General features: G+C 43.4%; 1 protein-coding gene across 1 annotated transcript in view; it reads right to left on the reverse strand.

Annotated features, from left to right (window-relative positions):
* The window catches only part of UPF1 (UPF1 RNA helicase and ATPase), a 193461-nt gene extending 178500 nt beyond the window's left edge, over positions 1-14961 (reverse strand). The window contains exon 1 of the mRNA XM_030217505.1: positions 13868-14961. Coding sequence (XP_030073365.1) covers positions 13868-14038 — 171 coding nt within the window. The 5' untranslated portion in view covers positions 14039-14961. The remainder of the gene's footprint in view (positions 1-13867) is intronic.
* Between the last annotated feature and the right edge of the window lie 7416 nt (positions 14962-22377).

The following is a 22377-nucleotide window of genomic DNA, read 5'->3' on the forward strand; positions in this document are numbered from 1 at the left end:
TATAACCAAGATCAGGAATTTTCTGAGTCAAAAGACAATCTGCTGTGTTATTGCAGTTAGATATTTCAGCTGCCTTTGCTATCATTCTATACTTTTGTTTAAGCTATCAGAATTAGATCTGTCAGGGAATGTGCTATATTAGCTTGAAATTTTTTTGAGAAAGTAGATCATATAGTGTTCAAGGTCATACAGAGAAATCATCTAATTGATGCCAGGTTGTAGGGTGCCTCAGGACTCCCTGTTGTCTCCTTTGCTTTTTAATGTCTTAAGTTTTTTGGGGTATATTTTTTTCTGATGAAGGAATTACAATATTATCGTATGCAGATGATATATTTCTTATTTGCCCAGCACCTTCAGTACCATTAAGCATTATATTTCCTACATTGATAACTGGACAAAACAGGCATTTTTTTTAAAAGTCTGAATAAACAAAAGACTAAGTTTCTTTTGGTTTGGTGAGAATATTTCAAATTGTTCTGAGGTCTTGGATTCAGGCGAAATTTTGAGGGTTTTCCCCCAGAATTTTGGGAGTCATTTTGGATTCTACCCTTTCATTTGAGCAGCAGGTTAGTGCATTGAGTAGGAGATGAAATTCTTTTTAAAGCTCAATTAAGAGCCATTAGATCTTCCTTACAAAAAGAACACTTCAGAACTTTCACACAGGCTATTCTCCTTCCTCATCTGGATTATTGTAATTCATTATATTCTCAGGTTAATTGTAAATTGAGAAAATCAACTACAGTTATTACAAAATATAGCTGCCAGATTGATCTTTGGTGTAGTTGGTTTGATAATGTTTCACCCATTTTGAGGGAACTGCACTGGTTACTTGTTGACCAGCGTATTAGATTTAAGATATATGCTTAATTTTTAAAGCCCTTTCTGGGGCAAATGCCAATTTTGGTGGATTTGCTGATGATTCCTTCTTCAAGGAGAAATCTGTATTACTATCCAAACTATTAGATTGTAAGCTCTTTGAGCAGGGACTGTCTTTCTTCTATGTTTGTGCAGCGCTGCGTATGCCTTGTAGCGCTATAGAAATGCTAAATAGTAGTAGTAGTAACACTAAAATTAGGATATCCAGCAACGAAAAATAAAATTACTGAAGGTTCATTTCCCTTTCAAAGGACTAGACTTTGGAATACGTTACCTTTGAATATGAAACTACAATCTTCATATTTGTTGTTTAGGAAGATGTTAAAGACTCATTTATATGAATCTTAATTTTGGGACCATTTATAAATCTATTTTGTTTCTGTAAAGTTCCTAGATAGAATAGAATTGGGGGAGAAAAGCTAGATGTGGAGAAATTAGTCCTAACCTGCTAATTCTCTTTCAGCGAGAAGGAAGCACAGCGCCCAGGGCACCACATCCAGCGTTGCCATGGATCCCGGAACCTGCGGTGGGGAAGGGACAGCAGGTGACGAATCTGGGACTACAACTTCAAAATCTTGGAGGAGGGAAGAAACACCTTGCCGACCGAAGTGTCGAAACAAATCCTGAGATACTCTAGGGACTGAGAAGGAACCAACCGGCTCTTGGAGAGGTTGATCAGCCAACCAAAAGACTGAAGGAGCAGGTGACCTCCACGCTGGCTGGAAGGAATCATACAGTCATTCAGATAAGGATGCACCCTGATGCCCCTTCACCAAAGGTCTGCAGTCACCACCACCTTTACCTTGGAAAAGCTTCTGGGAGTCATGAAGAGACCGAACAGCATGGTGCAGAACTGGAAATAATGCCCCAAGATCGCAAGTGAAGAAAATGCTGATGTGGAACCCAAATGTGAAAGTAAGCTTGAGATCCAGAGTGCTGAGGAACTTCCCTGCTGGACAGAGGCAATTACGGAATGGAAATCTTCATTTGGAAATGAGACACCTATAGGGCCTTGTTCACAAGCTTGAGATACAGAATAAGTCCTCCTTCTTGGGGAGCACGAAATAGATGGAATACTTGCCACAGCCTTCCTCCCCTGGAGGCACAGGAACCACCACCCCGAGATGCAAGAGACCCCTTAGGGTGTCACAAACGTCCCATCTCTTTCGAAACACGCTGCACAGGGACTCAAAGAAAAAAAACTGCAAGAGGGGAGGAAAACCCCAGCTTGTAGTCCCCTCGAATGTTGTCCAGGACCCACTGGTCCATCCTAATCTGGGTCCACTCCTCATAAAATTTGGGCAAATGGCCTATCTGAACCGCCAAGAAGGGACCAGAGACACCTTTTGGGAGGAACACAAGGCATTAGAAAGGCAAGAGGGCATCCCTCCCGGGGCTAAATCTGAACAAAGGGAAGGATGTTGCTGCTGAAACCAGGACCTGGAGGAGGTCAAAGGATGACCAGGTATGTAAGCGACTGGCGTTCCAATAACTGGAGCAAGCCTGGGAAGAGCGGGAAGTTGGCTTAGGCCGATCTTTGGGCCAACGATGGGACAAGTTCCCAAGATCCTTAACTAAACACTCCAAATCCTCCCCGAACAAGAGCTTGCCCCGAAACGGAAGCTTGGTTAGGGTGCCCAGTTTCAGAGCTACAGTAAGCAACGAGTGGACACCTCCGTGTCCTGCTTTGCAGAAGCATGAAGCAGGTCATAGACCATCTACCACTCTCAACTGGCCTGTCATCAGCCACTGGGAGAAAAGCATACAGAAGGCCCCCGCTTGGCCACGGCTGCAGCAGGGCATCTAGACCCAAAGAGTCCTTTTCCCTTCGATGGCTGAAGAACTGGGGAACCTTTGCATTGGCCTTCGTGGCCATGAGATCCAAGCAAGGTAAGCCCCAATGACTCACCCCCAGCTGAAATGCCCAAGCCAACTTACATTCGCCCAGATCCAAAGCATGCAAACTGAGAAAAATCGGCCCCACATTAAGTGACCCTGCGATGTGAGCGGCCGAAAGGTACAGCAGATGTATCTGCGCCCAGACCACAACAAGCCGGACTCCACCGCCAGCTGATGCTGAGTCCCCCCTTGCTTGTTGATATAGGCCACTGCTGTCACATTGTCCAAGAAGATCCAAACTGGGGCCCTCTCCAAAAGGGGAGCAAAGGCCTCCAGAACTCTCCACACCGCACAAAGTTCTAGATGACTGATGGGCCATTGTGCTTCCCTCAGAGACATAAGTACATAAGTAGTGCCATACTGGGAAAGACCAAAGGTCCATCTAGCCCAGCATCCTGTCACCGACAGTGGCCAATCCAGGTCAAGGGCACCTGGCACGCTCCCCAAACGTAAAAACATTCCAGACAAGTTATACCTAAAGATGCGGAATTTTTCCAAGTCCATTTAATAGCGGTCTATGGACTTGTCCTTTAGGAATCTATCTAACCCCTTTTTAAACTCCGTCAAGCTAACCGCCCGTACCACGTTCTCCGGCAACGAATTCCAGAGTCTAATTACACGTTGGGTGAAGAAATATTTTCTCCGATTCGTTTTAAATTTACCACACTGTAGCTTCAACTCATGCCCTCTAGTCCTAGTATTTTTGGATAGCGTGAACAGTCGCTTCACATCCACCCGATCCATTCCACTCATTATTTTATACACTTCTATCATATCTCCCCTCAGCCGTCTCTTCTCCAAGCTAAAAAGCCCTAGCCTTCTCAGCCTCTCTTCATAGGAAAGTCGTCCCATCCCCACTATCATTTTCGTCGCCCTTCGCTGTACCTTTTCCAATTCTACTATATCTTTTTTGAGATACGGAGACCAGTACTGAACACAATACTCCAGGTGCGGTCGCACCATGGAGCGATACAACGGCATTATAACATCCGCACACCTGGACTCCATACCCTTCCTAATAACACCCAACATTCTATTCGCTTTCCTAGCCGCAGCAGCACACTGAGCAGAAGGTTTCAGCGTATCATCGACGACGACACCCAGATCCCTTTCTTGATCCGTAACTCCTAACGCGGAACCTTGCAAGACGTAGCTATAATTCGGGTTCCTCTTACCCACATGCATCACTTTGCACTTGTCAACATTGAACTTCATCTGCCACTTGCACGCCCAATCTCCCAGTCTCGCAAGGTCCTCCTGTAATCGTTCACATTCCTCCTGCGACTTGACGACCCTGAATAATTTTGTGTCATCGGCGAATTTAATTACCTCACTAGTTATTCCCATCTCTAGGTCATTTATAAATACATTAAAAAGCAACGGACCCAGCACAGACCCCTGCGGGACCCCACTAACTACCCTCCTCCACTGAGAATACTGGCCACGCAATCCTACTCTCTGCTTCCTATCTTTCAACCAGTTCTTAATCCATAATAATACCCTACCTCCGATTCCATGACTCTGCAATTTCTTCAGGAGTCTTTCGTGCGGCACTTTGTCAAACGCCTTCTGAAAATCCAGATATACAATATCAACCGGCTCCCCATTGTCCACATGTTTGCTTACCCCCTCAAAAAAATGCATTAGATTGGTGAGGCAAGACTTCCCTTCACTAAATCCGTGCTGACTTTGTCTCATCAGTCCATGTTTTTGTATATGCTCTGCAATTTTATTCTTAATAATAGCCTCCACCATCTTGCCCGGCACCGACGTCAGACTCACCGGTCTATAATTTCCCGGATCTCCTCTGGAACCCTTCTTAAAAATCGGAGTAACATTGGCTACCCTCCAGTCTTCCGGTACTACACTCGATTTTAGGGACAGATTGCATATTTCTAACAGTAGCTCCGCAAGTTCATTTTTTAGTTCTATTAATACTCTGGGATGAATACCATCAGGTCCCGGTGATTTACTACTCTTCAGCTTGCTGAACTGACCCATTACATCCTCCAAGGTTACAGAGAATTCGTTTAGTTTCTCCGACTCCCCCGCTTCAAATATTCTTTCCGGCAATGGTGTCCCCCCCAAATCCTCCTCGGTGAAGACCGAAGCAAAGAATTCATTTAATTTCTCCGCTACGGCTTTGTCCTCCCTGATCGCCCCTTTAACACCATTTTCGTCCAGCGGCCCAACCGACTCTTTGGCCGGTTTCCTGCTTTTAATGTATCTAAAAAAATTTTACTATGTATTTTTGCTTCCAACGCTAATTTCTTCTCAAAGTCCTTTTTTGCCCTCCTTATCTCCGCTTTGCATTTGGCTTGGCATTCCTTATGATCTATCCTATTACTTTCAGTTGGTTCTCTTCTCCACTTTCTGAAGGATTGTTTTTTGGCTCTAATGACTTCCTTTATCTTACTGTTTAGCCACGCCGGCTGACGTTTAGTCTTTTTTCCCTTTTTTCTAATACGTGGAATATATTTGTCCTGAACCTCCAGGATGGTGTTTTTAAACAGCATCCACGCCTGACGCAAGTTTTTTACTCTGCGAGCTGCTCCTTTCAGTCTTTTTTTCACCATTTTTCTCATTTTGTCGTAATCACCTTTTCTATAGTTAAACGCTAGCGTACTTGATTTCCTAGTTTCACTTCCTTCAATGCCAATATCAAAACCGATCATATTATGATCACTGTTATCAAGCGGCCCTCGTACCGTTACCCCCTGCACTAGATCATGAGCACCACTAAGGACTAAGTCTAGTATTTTTCCTTCTCTTGTCAGCTCCTGAACTAGCTGTTCCATGAAGCTGTCCTTGATTTCATCAAGAAAACTTATGTCCCTTGCGTGTACAGATGTTACATTAACCCAGTCTATATGCGGGTAATTGAAATCCCCCATTATTATTGTGTTGCCCAGTTTGTTTGCGTCCCTGATTTCCTTTAACATTTCCGCATCCGTCTGTTCGTCCTGGCCAGGCGGACGGTAGTACACTCCTATCACTATCCTTTTCCCCTTTGCACATGGAATTTCAATCCACAGTGATTCCAAGGAGTGTTTTGTTTTCTGCAGAATTTTCAATCTATTTGATTCAAGGCTCTCGTTAATATACAATGCTACCCCTCCACCAATCTGATTCACCCTAATCCAGATGGTCCCAGCAATGCTCCCCAACCTAACAAGCTGACATCTGTCATCACCACCTCCCAATGCAGGATCAGAAAGGGCATGCCCCGACTCAATGGCCAGTAGCACAGCCACCACCTCATGCTCCGTCTGGCTGCCAACGTCCAGGCAAGCCAAATGCTGCAGTCCTCCGAAGCTGGAGACCATCGACTGAGCAGAGACTGCTGCAGCCACTTCCATGGCTGCTATCATGGAACCGAGGGCCTGCATATAACCCCAGGCCTATGACCGGGGAAGCAGGAGCCACCCCGTCAGGAATACCTGAGCTCGCCGGGCATCGAAGAGGACTCCCAAATACTCCAGCTGCTATGATGCACGTGCAACAAAGGAACTGCAAATTGATGCCCGCAGTCCCAGGGTGGCCACCTTAAAGGCCTGCTTCAGAGCTTGCTCAAGCTTCCTATTATGCAGGTCCTTCAAGGCTACACCGCCATCAATTGGCAAGGTGACCGCTGTCAAAAATGAATCCATCTTAGGAAAGGCCAATTTCTCCTTCTCTTCCGGCACCAAGTGGTAGAGACGGGCCATGGCCTTCCCTACGTTAAGGCCTGAGTCAGGAATGCTCCACTCCGTGGAAATCAGGTCCTGAATATCCGGGTGCATAGGGAACGCCTTGGACGGACCCCTAAGGCCCTTCATAAGACCAGCCGGAAGGACCCCTGTAGTAGCCCCCATGGGTTCCTCAATGGAACCAACCACGACCATTTAGGAGGTGGGGACAACCCCGCCTCCGCACACCCTGGAAGCATCGAGGCCGCACAGGAAGAAGTCCCTGCTTCAGAAGGTAGGCCTAGTGGAGCAGAAGCACAAATTCTGGAGGACAGGCTCTGCCCTGGAACTCCCCCGGAAGGGAGCCCTACATCCTCTGCAGCTGGTGCGGGAGCCTCGTGGTCAGTCAAAAACAAACTGGCCGACATTCCCGCCTCCCGCTTAGATGAGGCGCCAATAAGCGGGACCAGAAATCCGGCGCAGGCCTCCTGCTGCAGCGACAGAAACTGTCCCCCAGGTGCACAGCCTAAATCACCACCTCTATTCAGGGTTACCGGCCTGCACACCATGAAGTAGCCCAAGGAGGAATGGCGTCCACCACAAGAGAAGCAGTGCTTCACCCCTTCTGCAAACGTGCCTGACAGGAAGCGCGATCAAGTGCGCCGGAGCTGCCTGTTATTTTTATTTTTTATACAAAACGCTGCATGAAAAAGAAAGTTGTCTCGCCACTCCCTTGACGACGCTCGAGGCCACCCACCCACCCAAGAGACTCACCGCATTGGATCCAGCGCTAAAGTCCACACCCCCACCCCCCCATAATGGCAGACCCCACCGACTTGCACACACTCTCTGTACTACCTAAGCTTAGTCTCAGCTGCCCGGAGTCGTCATTATTTACTAATTTCAATTTTTTTTTTTTTAAACTAGTTGCTGATCAGGCACCACACACAGAAGAGTAGATGCAGGGGAAGCACAGATGATCTCATGCGGGAAGCACGACAGGGACCCAGCACCACCGGGTATATCTGCTCTAACTCAAAAAACCACGCTCAACTGGGAATCAGCTGGACCAGGAGCCAAGGCCTCAGAGGTAGTCTGTCCATTCACCTGCTGGAGATAGAAGATACTGAGGAACTGGGCTGCTAGAATGGGGCTATGTAGTGGTGCTCAGTTCTGTATTCTCCATCTCCACCTGCTGGTCGATGGACATGACTACCCACACATCCTGGAATAGTGGGAAGTAACATAATAGAAATAATTTACAAGTATGAACTGTGCAAGAAATCAATAGTATTAAAATACAGACTACAAAGGGGTACAGTAGCCATTTCACAAACTAGACAATTATTAAAAGCTGTACATACAGCCTGATCAATGCAACCATTTTAAGATATTAAATTATAGGCAACACAGTGCTCTAATTGTGGGAAAGAGCTTCCATCATACCACACCAGCTCAAAGACCCAGAATGCCATTAAAACAATCAGAATTACTTTGGTTTGATAACCAATCCAAATGTTACTTTTTTTTTTTTTTTAAACAAACTTGGGTAAGGATAACTAATCAAGAGCAAAATATGTTTCTAAATGCAACATAACCTGTCTCAGTTCAGTGTAAACCACTGAAAACACTGTGCTTCCATTTTTGGTCCTACTTGTTGCTTTCAAAACACAAATATGCAGCAGGCAACAAGACGTACACAAGGGAAATGTTTACTTTTTCAATTGCTTTATAATGAAACGAGTGCAATGAGTCTTTGGCATTTGTTAATAAATAAATGCTGTTTCCATGTTAGTCTATATATTACCCTTGTTTAAATGTTAAAAATAGTCTGAACTCAGTTTAAACAGCTCTGTTCCTATTGTGCTGAGGAAAGTAATCACGGAGTCATTTTACTAAGCTGCAGCATTTCTACCATCTCCTACACTAAAAAGGCAGCTGTCACAGTAAAAATCCCATGTTAGCTGCCTAAAGTGGAAATGGGCATGATATGGACAGCTGTGAGCTAGCATATGGGTTGGTACCGCACTCTGGCTCAGACAACTGCTGATAGCACAACTAAACTTACTGTCACCTCGAGAGGAGGCAGTTAAGTACAGCTGTTCTACCAGCAGCCTGATAGCATATGCACATCCCCAAATTACCATAAGACACCTCAGCATGTAAAATTGACTTACTTCTCTTACAGTATGAACCCTCAACTTACACAACAGAAACAGAACAAAGCTAGATTTAAAATAAATACAAGCACAGACAACTTAAAAGATCACTCCTCCAAAAGTTTATTAATGCAGTGTGAAAAATGTTACATTCTCGAGGAAAAATGATATGCCTCAGGTACTATCCTGCAACTTAGTCACCTGAAATGCTCCTCATACTAAAGTCCATATCAAAGTTTTGCAATTACAAAACAATCCATGGAAAAAATGTTTGGGGTGGTTCTCACCCACATCCTACTAAGCTATCAGTCAAAGCTAGAATCCGAAAACCAGGATTCTTCCTACTATTGGCCATAATTCCATATTAAAAAAACTGACCATTGTTCTATACGAACAAGTTATCAAAATGGTACTAGAAGTCTGTATACGAGCTGCCCTTTATGTCCATCCTCTGAAACGCTAAACCAAGCTTAATCAAACTGTGTTGAGGTAGGGTCTTAAGCAGGCATGTAACCTTTCTAGTTTCTTCAAAGTTTGGGAGTGATTTGAGGGAGCAGTGATTAGAGGAGTAAGGCAAGTGGACAGCTTTCCTAGATGAAATAGTTGGAAGTGCTTACCATGAATCAATGGGCTGTTCTGAATGAATCTATCTAGACAGAGCAAGAGAATTTTAATTTGTGAAAACATCCAGCTCAGACATGATTTGGGCTGGAGGACAGGATAAAGTGTCTAATTTGTCTAGAGGAAATGCATGGTGAAAATTCAAGTGCCCAGAACAGTGGCATTATTGGGTTGATTTATCCAGATATTATCTTCACTCTGAGTATAAAAAAAACACTTCTACTGACGGAAAGTTAATTTGGAAGCGACTGGTGTAGTGTGGGGCAAATTCCATACATTTCAAAAAGAAAGGCATAGGAAGCAAGGAATAGGTTTATCTAGAAGTGTCACACTTTGTACTAGTTTAATTAGCAAGACACAACAATATTTTGTTGCGGGGTATTGGTATGTCTCAGGTATACCGTCATTAACCACCATATTGTAATGCTTTGTTTTCAGGGCTCCCTAAAACCTCATTGTGTACCTTACAGGTGGCCCAGAATACAATGGCATGTATTCCATCAGGCATTGCATACTATGAGGATATTACCCTGTATTAAAATTTACCACAGCTTCCTATTCTGTGGCATGTCAAATTTAAGATCATGGTGTTGATTCATAGGGCACTGAGTAACGAAACCCCTTTAAGTATCACATCTTCTTTATGCAGCTATAGATCACTTCATCAGTTATGAACAATGAACAAAGATCTTCGTGAGATCCCTTCATTTCGACAGGTCCAGTATGCAGACTCACTTGCAACGATTTGTTGTGGGGCCCAACTAAGGAGCTTACTTGTTCAAGAATTAAGAAAAATTACACTGCAGTTAATCTTTCAGAAAAACTTAAAAGCCTATTTAGGTACATTTTTCTTGAATTAAGTACTGCAATCGCTGATGTAAATTTGAGCTATAGCAGTTATTTTTGCAATCTACAGCTCTCACTGCCTCTGTTTTGTCTGTCTTATTCTTGTTTATGTTATATTATGAATTTCATTTTGAAGCTGTTTATATTTTTAGATAATACAGTATATAAATGATGTACTCTCAACCCACTACAATAACGTTTTCTATGTTGTGTACTGAATTATAAAATATTTTTGTTTGAAAAAGGGCATTTCACAGAGTTTGGATACAAAAGATAACTTATACCAGGACATATTTGACAGGCAGATAGTCTATGTATTTTGACAAAGATTAGAGTGGTTAGAATTTATGGTCTGGTCATCAGCAGACCTCACTTCTATTACTTATCTTGGGAAAATTGTTTTATTTCCTCATTAATTCAGTGTATGTAACTCACTGCTCCTGTATGAAAACTGTTGTAAAGTATCCCCTTAATCAGGGCACTATATAAATGACCATATTCAATGAAAAACTTGCTCAAGGTCACACCAAATAGTGGAGAAATCAAACCATGGCCTCCAAGTTCACAACTCTGTACTCTAACCCTGATTCTGTACCGTCAGCAATTGAACAAGGGATGCAACCATTCACAAAAGTACCTAAAGTGAATTTTACCTTTCAAGACCTAACTACACTGCAATAAAAAATGTAAACAAAATATAAAAGAACTGACCCTACTACTATACTACTATTTAACATTTCTAGAGCGCTACAAAGTGTACGCAGCGCTGTACAAACACAGAAGAAAGACAGTCCCTGCTCAAAGAGCTTACAATCTAATAGACAAAAAGTAAAGCATTTAAATTTAAAATATTTAAGCAGTCAAGCACAAGAGAACAGTCACAGAAGGACAGAAGATGTTGAAGGGTGGTCAGTGTGATTAGGTGTAACTCTGGTTGGAGTAGTGGGAGAAGGTGATAGAAGAATAGAAATGGGTGAGGTAAAGTAATGAGTGGGTTGATAGGGAGGTTATATAAGACATGTCACTCTAGGGGTGGGTGGGTAGAGGGGTAGGGTGGGTGGAAGCAGGAGAAGGTATTCTCCTAAACTTAGAAGCCCTACTTGCGATTTACACATGTATATCAAACATTGAAAACCTAATTTTAGATAAAGGATTCACACATGTAAATCTGCAGTACATGCATAAGGCTAGAAGGCGGCTTTGAGAAGAATGCACCTGTACGATCGATGTGATCAACACCAGGATTTACAGCTGCTCCAAGGTATGTATAGGTTTTGTTACAGTGCTCACCTTGGGCTGTACTTACAAGAAGAATTAAGAGAGGTCATCCCCTTAATCCTCCAGCAGAGTAGCCTAATGATTAACGTCAAGAACCAGGGAAGCCTGGTAACCCACTGCAGCTCCCTGTGATCTTGGGCAACTCTCCATTGATTCAGGTAATGACTGTGAACCTTCCAGGAATAAAATTATACCTACTTCAATAGCTTTTGGGCTTGCAGGTGGTATATAAGCAAATAAGAATATGTATTTTAAAAAAAGCAGATCCTTTTCTAAAATACTAAGAAACTGCATAAGTTCCTAACCAGAGGTCTCAATTCCAACTTCTACATTCTATCTTGAGAGGTGTGGTAGCCGTGTTAGTCCACTTTTAAAGGTAATCAATAGAAATAAAACAAAATAAAACATGGAAAAGAAAATAAGATGATACCTTTTTTATTGGACAAACCAATACATTTCTTCTGGTCATTAACGTGTGTTCTTGGCAACTAAATGTTGGTGTCTCTTCATGGAATTATCTCCTGTACATATTGCTAACTTAGGTAAGCTTTTTTTTTTTTTAATCTGTTCCAAAATTTAAATACTTAGCTATGTGGATAGTGGCTGAATATCTCTGCTCGTGCTCTGTCCTGGAACTATTCAGATAGTGTGTTTTTGCAATATATCTCTGTAGTAGAAATATTTTTGTATCCTGGTTGGATTTGATGACTGTTCAGATAGTGCCAGAGTAGTTGTAAAGAATTTTCTGCATTACTATGAGGCATATTTTCAAAGCACTTAGCCTTCCAAAGTTCCATAGGTGTCTATGGAACTTTGGAAGGCTAAGTGCTTTGAAAATATGCCTCATAGTATGTGAATAGTGCCACTGAAAATTTATGGATGTAGGACTTTTACAGTTAAGAGGCAGCCGCTAAATGTTCTACACTTTGACTATCAGGCCTTATATATATATAAGAAGGGCAACCTTCGAAAGCTAATCAATAAATGTATTATGTCCAATAAAAAAGGTATCATCTTATTTTCTTTTCCATGTTTTATTTCTATTGATTACATTCTATCTAAAATAGGGCTGACCACCTCTTAGGGAACTAAATTAATACGTTTCTTCAGGAATTGAGGCACCAAAGATGACTACCACAAAATAGAACTGAACTATAAAATGACAGTATGAAGGGCTGGGGGGGTTGATGTGATTTTGTGATCATATGGGGGTCACATGAATTTTCAAATGCTAACACAGCTCCCCTCATTAAAAGCAGGACAGTAGCAGTTGTGACAGCAGTGCGCAGAGTCCTGTACATCAATCAGTACCTAGTCATAGATTCAAGTACTCTGCATAGGTTTCTAGACTAACAGGAAGCACACACAGCAGGAGAGGGCAAGGTCTGTGAACATCAGTGATTTGGAGTTTGGACACACTAACTGGCATAGCTCACAATGCAATGCAGTTAAAGAAACAACAGCCCTTTTTCTATGGTCCCCCTTTCCTGACTCACAGTTGGATAACAACTGTGTTAGGGTCACCAGAAGATAACAAAACAACAATTTTAGAAAGTCACTTTCTAATTACTTAAAAAAAAAAAAAAAACTTCAACCCTTCACATTGCCACTGGAACACCTTTCATGATCCACTTCTTTCTTCTAGCGATTTCATCTTTTTGGATTTTGCTGTGGCCTGAGGAAGCTCTATCGGCATGAAAAAGCTAATCAAGATACAAGCTAGTGTAATAAAAAAATTACTTCATTTGGTTTCTTTGCATTGTGCTTACCTTATGTGTTTATGCAGTTTGATTGTATTACACAAGCCTATTTTATGACAGTTAACTATAAATTTTGGAATCTCCAAATGAAGCCTAAACACAAATTTTAATACAGACCTATGAAGTCAAAAGTTGCTCAAAAATTTCCTAACCTTTATATATGAACAACCCAATCCCTCTCATTACATGTTTTTACATACAGGTCAGCACCGCTAAATGACACAACAGTACCTTTTATTCTCAAGGTTCAAAGTAAATACGTAACCAAGGGGAAAAAAAATGAACGCAACACCTCCCGTATTGCAAACTCCAAGCGAAGCAAACTCACAACGATACATCTCAGATGCCTAAACTTGACCTCTGACTTTTTTTTTTTTTTACATTTCTCATCCTTAACTAAAAATACTTTTTTCATCTTTGGAAAAGAATAGGAAAGAACTCAGATTAGGCTTCCTATGCCCTCGCACTTTTTTACCATCTACCTCTCATTATCTACAAGGGATCTTTAGTTACCAGGAAATACGTATACACAAAAGACAGACTCGTGAACGGCTGAGAAACCAGGCCTGGTGTGGCTACCATATGCCAACCCAACCAGAATTCGACCACAGCCCCACAAAAGTTATTTGCTTCGGTTCAGCAAATAAAAACACCGGAACAGTTCTGCATCCAACCCACTTCCATGGATCTCCAAAAGCTATGAACCTGGTAGAGAGAGCAGGAAGAGCGGCAAGGCCTGGACCGCCGCCCTCGCACTAACCTGGCCATCCAGCTGGCTCTGCCCCTGACCCTGCGTCTGCGTCTGGCTGGGCAGCGTGAAGTCGGTGAACTCAAACTCGGAGCCCTGGGTGTCGGCGCCCAGCAACTCTGCCTCCTCCGTGTCCAGGAAGGTGAGGGTCTGCGAGCTGGGCCCGTACGCCTCCACGCTCATGGCGGCGCTGGTGCTACTGGTGACGGTGAATATACCCACGAGCGCGCGCTCTCCACCTCTTCTCGGACGTTGGTGACGCCGTGGCAAAACGAGGCCTTCGCCACCTCTCCCGTCGCCGCTCAGAGCTCGAGGGATTGCACGCACTCTCACCTCCTTCTAACCCCCCAGTGGGGATCGGTAGGCCCGGACCGCGCTGTTTCCCTGGCGCGTGCGCGCAATACCCAGTAACCGAAACCGAACGCCGGGAGAGAAAGGAGGAGCCTAGGAGGGGATGGAAGGAAGAATGACAATAATGATGACGCCAACCGTCGCGCGACACCCCTCACCAGCCCATGTATCCCCCCCCCCCCCTCTTTCTTTTCTTTTGAGTTGAGAGCTTAAAAAAAAAAGAAAAGAGGAGAAAGCGTCAGCGACAAAGCCAACGACTGCCACCAAACTAGAAGGAATCAGGAGCCACTGCGAGCGATGACGAAGAACACAGAGGTGGACAGGAAGAGCTGACGGAAGGTGCGGTGGGAATACGAAGGAAGGGTAGACGTAAGAGAGAAAGGCGGCAAACGTTAATGCCTGCTTGCTGGGGTGAATCCTGAAATAGCAGGCTTTATGTTTTGTTTATAATACATAAATACATAATTTTTTTTTAATTGTATACCTAAGGGACGGTCTTTTCTCCCAACGGGCAAAGCAGAGACAGCTCCGATTTTGCTCCATTGCATGCAGGGAAATATAGTTCTGCCCTCTTTAGCGCTGTGTGTCCCAAACTAAGGAGGATGGATGTACAGGAGACAAAGTGAAAGAATCTATCTAGTCCATTATGGAGCCCTTTTACTAAGGTGTGTCAAAAACTAGCCAACAGCAGTGTGGGCTTGAGTTTTTGGCCCACACTAGACCCTTATTGTACTGTGTCTTGAAAAAAGGGATTATTTTAATGGGCCAGAAAATGGACATGCGGCAAAATGAAAACCAATGCGCGTCCATTTTCTGCCTGAGACTTTACTGCCACCCATTGACTTAGTGGTAAGGTCTCACGCACAACCCGTGCAATGTGCGCCAACTGCAGTGCGCTCAGTGGTAGAAAATAGAAAATATTTTCTACTGCGTGTTTTGAGCACGCCAAATTCATAATTATCGCCTGGGGCACACAGCAGCCAGGTAGTAATGCTGGACGCACATAGGCCTTTATGTACCTTTGTAAAAGGGCCCCTTTATGAGCTAAAGTCAGTAGGCAGAGCTGGACGCCATTTTAGTTCACCCAAAACAATAGCCAAAGATTATTAGAAATAATTTATTTGAAAGCTTTCCATATCTAGATATATCATGAAATTAAAACTGAATATCACTAAAACAGCTTACACAATTATTGTAGCTGGTAGAAACAGCACTCTGTATTTTGTGCTCATTTTGCTACACTATTCTATGCAATAGAGATGGACAAATTTCAGTGAGGATATCCTGTTTCCTGATGGGTTCATCATAATTGTTGTTGTAATCTACCTTGGAAAGCCTGGTGTTATAAAGATGGAATATATTGAAATTAAATGGAAGTAAAATTAAACTCTCCTTTCACTGAGGCACATGGAATCACATCTACATCTGTTTTGTAAAAGTTTACATTTTAGATACACAAATGTATTACTCTGTTGTTTGAGCATGTTTTAGGCACAAGTGGTTTATAAGTCAAAATAATAAAAATAAATATATTTTTAAAACAGATCTCTCATTTGTTGAAGCATAACTAAATGGACTCTAAGCCCCTAATGCAGTCCATTGGTTTTCTTCTATTTTGTTCTTGTGATGGCTTATACTGTGCCAAAACTGGAATTACAGTGAGACAGAATAATAGAATTCAGTAACATCCAAAAATTATTTTTTATGTTTTAATCATCTTTATTAAAAGCAAAACATGTTGGTAGATAAGCTTCATACAGAAGAAGAAAAACCAGTGAACCATCCAACATGGCACAATATAACATTTTACAGAGAACCCTTCCCCAAGAACCCTTCCCCTCCTGTACTTTTCTCTCTCTCTATAAGCCCACCTGTTTTCACTGGCCAAAAGAACACAACAGATGTACAGATCAGTAGGACCCAAAGCAGTACAAAACAAGTAAAGTCATAAACAACACAGTTTATACCAAATTGGTTAACCATCCTTAGGCTTTGCCTTTGGATTTAACAAGCAATACCATGTGCATATAAGGTCTAGATAAATGAATTTAATCAATCTTTTTAAGGCATATGCCCTAAATATGCAATACTTGGTAGCAATAATGAAAGAGTGATGTAATTTCTACTGAAAATAATTAACTTTGTATGAACATAAATGCCATTCAGCTCCAACTGTTCTACTGCTCCTTTCCCTTAGCCATCATTATTCCTGGGACTCAACTATATAGAAATGCACAGCCAGGAGACACAAAAGATAGATAGATTATATATATATATATATATATATATATATATATATATATATATATATATATATATATATATATATATATATATATATGCCTTTTACAACCAAATAGACTTGAAGAAGAAATAAATATATATCATAGAACTGGAAAATGTGTTGGCACATTTAGGCTGACTCTGGACTTCCAGATGAAGGTAGCTGTGCCCTTATTATTAAATATCTCTTTTTTAAATAGTAATAATAAGCAATATTAAGTGCATTTGTATAATATATCACTGCATACCATAAAACAAAAGGAGCAAGTTTCCACAAACCATCTTTCTCTTTTGATCTAGGCATAGGAAAAAAAAGATTTTAAATGTCCCCAGTCTTAAACCTAATTCAATGCGGGCTTACCACTCACTAAAAGGGAAGTACTACCAGGCTATCTCAGCAGCCCAGCAGTAGCTCCCTCCCCCAATGTGCGCCATTTCCAGCACTGCAAAAATATTTCAATTTTTGTAGCACCGGTGTGTACCCGGTGGTAATCACTGTCTGGTTATTGTCAGGTTAGCGTGGGAGTGCTTACCACCACTTCAATGGGAGGTGGTAAGTGCTCCCTCTGAAATAGCCGAGTGGTAAGTGCTCCACTTTCCATACCACCATTTCTTAAAAAAAAACCAAAGACCTGCCTTTTACCCGCTGCGGTAAAAGGGGGCCCCGGCACACATCAAAAACACGTGCCAACACCAGCGCAGCTTCGTAAAAAAAAAGGACCCCTACATAAATAAACAGATATAGGGCTTCTTTTACAAAGCTGCAGTAGTGATTCCTGCATGGCAAATGTGAGGAAGCCCATTCAGTTCCTATGGGCTTTCTCTCATTTGCCCCATGGGAATCGCTAGCGTAGCTTTGTAAAAGAAGCCCATAGTCGTATATCATATAAAAACAAAATTTACCCGGGAAAGGTGAACAACAGGAAAAAGCACATAAAAATGCAAAAGGTGTCTCATTTTAAACCAAATATAGGGAAACCACCACTCGAGGGGTTGCTGAAGATGTAACTGCCTTGTGGTGAATTTAATGTAATGTGCACAAAAAGCTAGGCATATTTTATGACTTCAGTATAGTAATTATCTAGGAGACTGTCATGGATATGAAAAGATAGTTCAAAACTTAAGTATACATATATATTGGGAAAACATTAAAAAAAAACCTCTGGGTGGAACACAACAGGGGCGGTCTAGAGGTTGGCTCTTAAAAGAGCCCTTGGGGGTGGAGTCTTGAGGCCAGGGAGTAGCTGGAACAGCAAGGCTGGAGACAGGAACAAGCAGGGCTGAAAGCTGGAACAAGCAGGGCTGGAAGCAAGAATTGGCCAGGCAACGAACACTGGTGAGGTATAACTCTGGAAGCCTGTTGCCAAAGTACTGGTGGAGTGTAGAGCACGTCCTTAAATATTCCTTATTCAGGAAGTGAGATTCTGTCAGTGCCCCATCTAGGGCTATAAAAGGGAAGTGCAGCAACGAGGAAGTAAAGCCTCACAAGACTCTAGGCACGAAATGCTGCAGGACTTTAGTGGTTTCCTGAACCAGGTGAGGAGTGTGACACCCTGCTAGGTCATACCAATAGTCCATCAAAGCCTAGCATCCTCATTGTGACACTGGTCAGTTCAAGTCTCTTGGATGTATCTAGGGTTACCATATTTTGTACCCAAAAAGGAGGACACCTGCCCCGCCCCACCACACACCCATCCGCCCCCCTTTCACACCCTCACTCCGCCCCCTGTCATATTTTCTCCTCCCCCTGTCACATACCCCATCGCCCTCCTCCTTACCTTACTACTACCCTGGTGGTCTAGTGACCTCATCGGGGCAGGAAAGAGCCCCCTCTTTCCTGCCCGGAGCGCTGCCCTGCATGCATCCTTCCTGTTGGTGATCTCGGCGCTGATTCAAAATGGCCGCCGAGAGTTGAAGTCTCGCGAGGTCACTTCAACTCTTGGCGGCCATTTTGAATCTGCGCCAAGGATCAGAACAGGAAGGATGCATGCAGGGCAGTGCTCCGGGCAGGAAAGAGGGGGCTCTTTCCTGCCCCGAAGGCGGAAGAGGTCACTAGACCACCAGGGCATTAGTAAGTAAGGGGAGGGGAGGCTAGCAATCTGCCCATTTGTCCAGAAATCCGGACGAACGGGCAGATTGGCAAAACCCGCCCGGTTGCCCGGACATGCCCTCAAAAAGATGTCCGGACATATGGTAACTACTACTACTACTACTTAACATTTCTAAAGCGCTACCAGGGTTGCAATTAACAAAGAAGGACAGTCCCTACTCAAAGGAGCTTACAATCTAAAGGACAAAAAGTGCAGTCAATCAAGATTGAGGCAGTCTAGATTTCCTGGATAGAGGTACAATGGTTAGGTGCCAAAAGCAACATTGAAGAGGTGGGCTTTGAGCAAGGATTTGAAGATGGGTAGGGAGGGGGCTTGGCGTATGGGCTCGGGGAGTTTATTCCAAGCATAGGGTGAGGCGAGGCAGAAAGGGCGGAGTCTGGAGTTGGCGGTGGTGGAGAAGGGTACTGAGAGGAGGGATTTGTCCTGTGAGCGGAGGTTACGGGTAGGAGCATAAGGGGAGATGAGGGTAGAGAGGTAGTGAGGGGCTGCAGATTGAGTGCATTTGTAGGTTAGTAGGAGAAGCTTGAACTGTATGCGGTACCTGATCGGAAGCCAGTGAAGTGACTTGAGGAGAGGGGTGATATGAGCATATCGGTCAAGGCGGAAGATACCCTAGGTGTATCCCAAAAATCCAAACAAGAAGTCCTGATTTTACCTCAGAGCCGCCAAAAGACTGAGCCACAGCAGGGGCAGGGCCGCTGCTGCCACCCCCCCCCCCAAGGATCACCATCTCCCCCCAGGATCGACGCTGCGCCCCCCCCCCCCCCACACACACACTGCAATTCCACATACCTTGGAATACCCTCTCAGTGTCCCACTCTCACGGAAAGAGGAAATTACATCAGAGGAGGGCGAGAGACTGAGAGGGAAGGCTGGAGGCAAGCCTGCTGCTTTCACTGCCGCTGCCGCCGCCACCACCACGACTTAAGGTAAAATAAAAGTTTTAAACGCAGGGTGGCAGGAAGGAAAGAAGGGCTGTTGGGAAGGTGAGGGCAGGCAGGTGAGGACCGAGAGCTTCCTGCAGCTGGGGCTGGAACTGTGCTGCTGCCGTGCAGGTCCTGTGACCGAACTGGGAAACCTGGACAAATAATAAACAGTGGGAAACCTGCCCAGACTCCCGATGGTGCCCTCAAAAAGAGGACATAGTAACATAGTAGATGACGGCAGAAAAAGACCTGCATGGTCCATCCAGTCTGCTACTTTTTGTGTATATTGTACCTTGATTTGTAACTGTCATTTTCAGGGTACAGACCGTACAAGTCTGCCCAGCACTATCCCCGCCTCCCACCACCGGCTCTGGCACAGACCGTATAAGTCTGCCCAGCACTATCCCCGCCTCCCACCACCGGCTCTGGCATGTCTCTGAGGCCTTTCTTAGAGACAATGTTCAGGTTAGCCCTAGCTGTGAGCTAGTGGTGCAGGCCATGAGTCACAAGGGGGCCATCATACAATAGCACCCCCAGTGAAACCTGTGGAAGAGTTAGGTCTATGAAGAACCAGGGAACTCACACCAAAGCCTCAACTATCTGTTAGAAAGTGGTCAGAATCCAGACAGTCTCTAGCGAGAGAGGAGATTAGATGGTATGGGTCCTTGGATATGAGGGGCTCATCATAGTATATAATTCAGAAATGTTTTTAGCACAAATATTAACCCATGTACATAAGTACATAAGTACATAAGTAGTGCCATACTGGGAAAGACCAAAGGTCCATCTAGCCCAGCATCCTGTCACCGACAGTGGCCAATCCAGGTCAAGGGCACCTGGCACGCTCCCCAAACGTAAAAACATTCCAGACAAGTTATACCTAAAAATGCGGAATTTTTCCAAGTCCATTTAATAGCGGTCTATGGACTTGTCCTTTAGGAATCTATCTAACCCCTTTTTAAACTCCGTCAAGCTAACCGCCCGTACCACGTTCTCCGGCAACGAATTCCAGAGTCTAATTACACGTTGGGTGAAGAAAAATTTTCTCCGATTCGTTTTAAATTTACCACACTGTAGCTTCAACTCATGCCCTCTAGTCCTAGTATTTTTGGATAGCGTGAACAGTCGCTTCACATCCACCCGATCCATTCCACTCATTATTTTATACACTTCTACCATATCTCCCCTCAGCCGTCTCTTCTCCAAGCTGAAAAGCCCTAGCCTTCTCAGCCTCTCTTCGTAGGAAAGTCGTCCCATCCCCACTATCATTTTCGTCGCCCTTCGCTGTACCTTTTCTAATTCTACTATATCTTTTTTGAGATACGGAGACCAGTACTGCATTAAAATGAAGGAAAAATTTCTCTTATGTGGCAGACAGACCTTACCCAATGCATCCTAAGGATGCACTGTGCAGCTCTGGGAACCACCATTTTCCAAGATGATGGCATTGGAGGCAGGAGCGAGTGGGCATTGTTCCTGCCTACCATGTTAAAGTCTGGTGGGAGGGTAGCACTAGACACCAGTGTTTTAAACTTTTTTTTTACTCGGAGCAAGTTGAGTTGGGTCGGATTGGAGGAGGAGGGAGGGGAGCCACTAGACTACCAGGGAAAATGTTTGAAGTGGGGGGTGGTTTGAGCAAATCATTTACAAATGAGCTGCGGAATACTGCTGCGATTTTAACCTGACAGTAACTTGCATTCTCATTACTTACAACTTGCCACACTATTTTATGATCAATAATTTCACAGTAGAGCCATAACACTACTGCAAGCCTTTCTGCATCAGCCTCTGAGATTTGGTATCCACTTTATGAAACCAAGGTACTACATGAGGGTACTAGCAAGACTCCCTCCCCCCTCTCTCACGAGAGACAAAGCAACTCACCAGCTTCATAGCTGGTGAATTTTAAGATGCGTGATTACAGTGATAGCCCACTTAGGGCGTCTTTTGCTAAGACGTGCTCACGTTTTTAGCGCATGCTAAAATTGTGGGTGCGCTAAACATTAGAGATGCCCATAGGAATGCATTGGCATTTCTAATGTTTAACGTGCGCAAAAAACGTGAGCGCACCTTAGTAAAAGACCCTCTTATGTAAAAATAAGGGTCAGTAAATAAGTTGCAATTTAATATCACCCACAACGTTTCATTTTTGTTTTTTTAAGATTATTTTTATATGTTCTAGCTAGCTAACTGCAATTTTTCTGTCTTCTTTTGTGTGTTTTCAGTTTATATTAGTTTTCTAAACTACTTTGGATGAGTCTTTGAATCAGTAAAGTGGTTTATAAACTGTATAAGTAAATAACTTGGATTCAACACATTATGACTGTCTCTGAGTCATGTACTAAAGACCTGATGAAGGGAGCGCAGCTCTTGAAAGTGAATCAGAAATGTATTGACCTTATTCAGTAACAGTCTCACCCACAGATCATTAGTGAAGCTTAACTTTTATATGCTTAAATCAATTGATAATTTCAGATTACTGACAGTGGTTATGCTGTGTTAAAGACTTTGACCCAACAACCTGGGAAATGCCTACTTACGGGGCCGCACACAAGTGATTTAACCTACCTGGAGCCATTTTTGGCTGGTTAATCGCTTTGTATATCAACCCCTAAGGGGTTCATTTTATAAGGGACTTTTGTGTCTAGAACAAACTGTCCGAGATGTATTCATATAAAAGTAGGCACATAGTAGGTGGCTACTTTTATGCAATTTACATGTAGGCATTCCCGAAGGTGTAGAACATACAGAGTGGGAGTGAGAGAGCACTTATGTGTATTTTTGTAAAATATGCCCATATGTGCATACTGTAGCATCTGTCTCGGAGCAAGTGTAAATGTAAAGTGACACA

This window comes from Microcaecilia unicolor, chromosome 11 (genome assembly GCF_901765095.1).
Source record: "Microcaecilia unicolor chromosome 11, aMicUni1.1, whole genome shotgun sequence".
Lineage (NCBI taxonomy): Eukaryota > Metazoa > Chordata > Amphibia > Gymnophiona > Siphonopidae > Microcaecilia > Microcaecilia unicolor.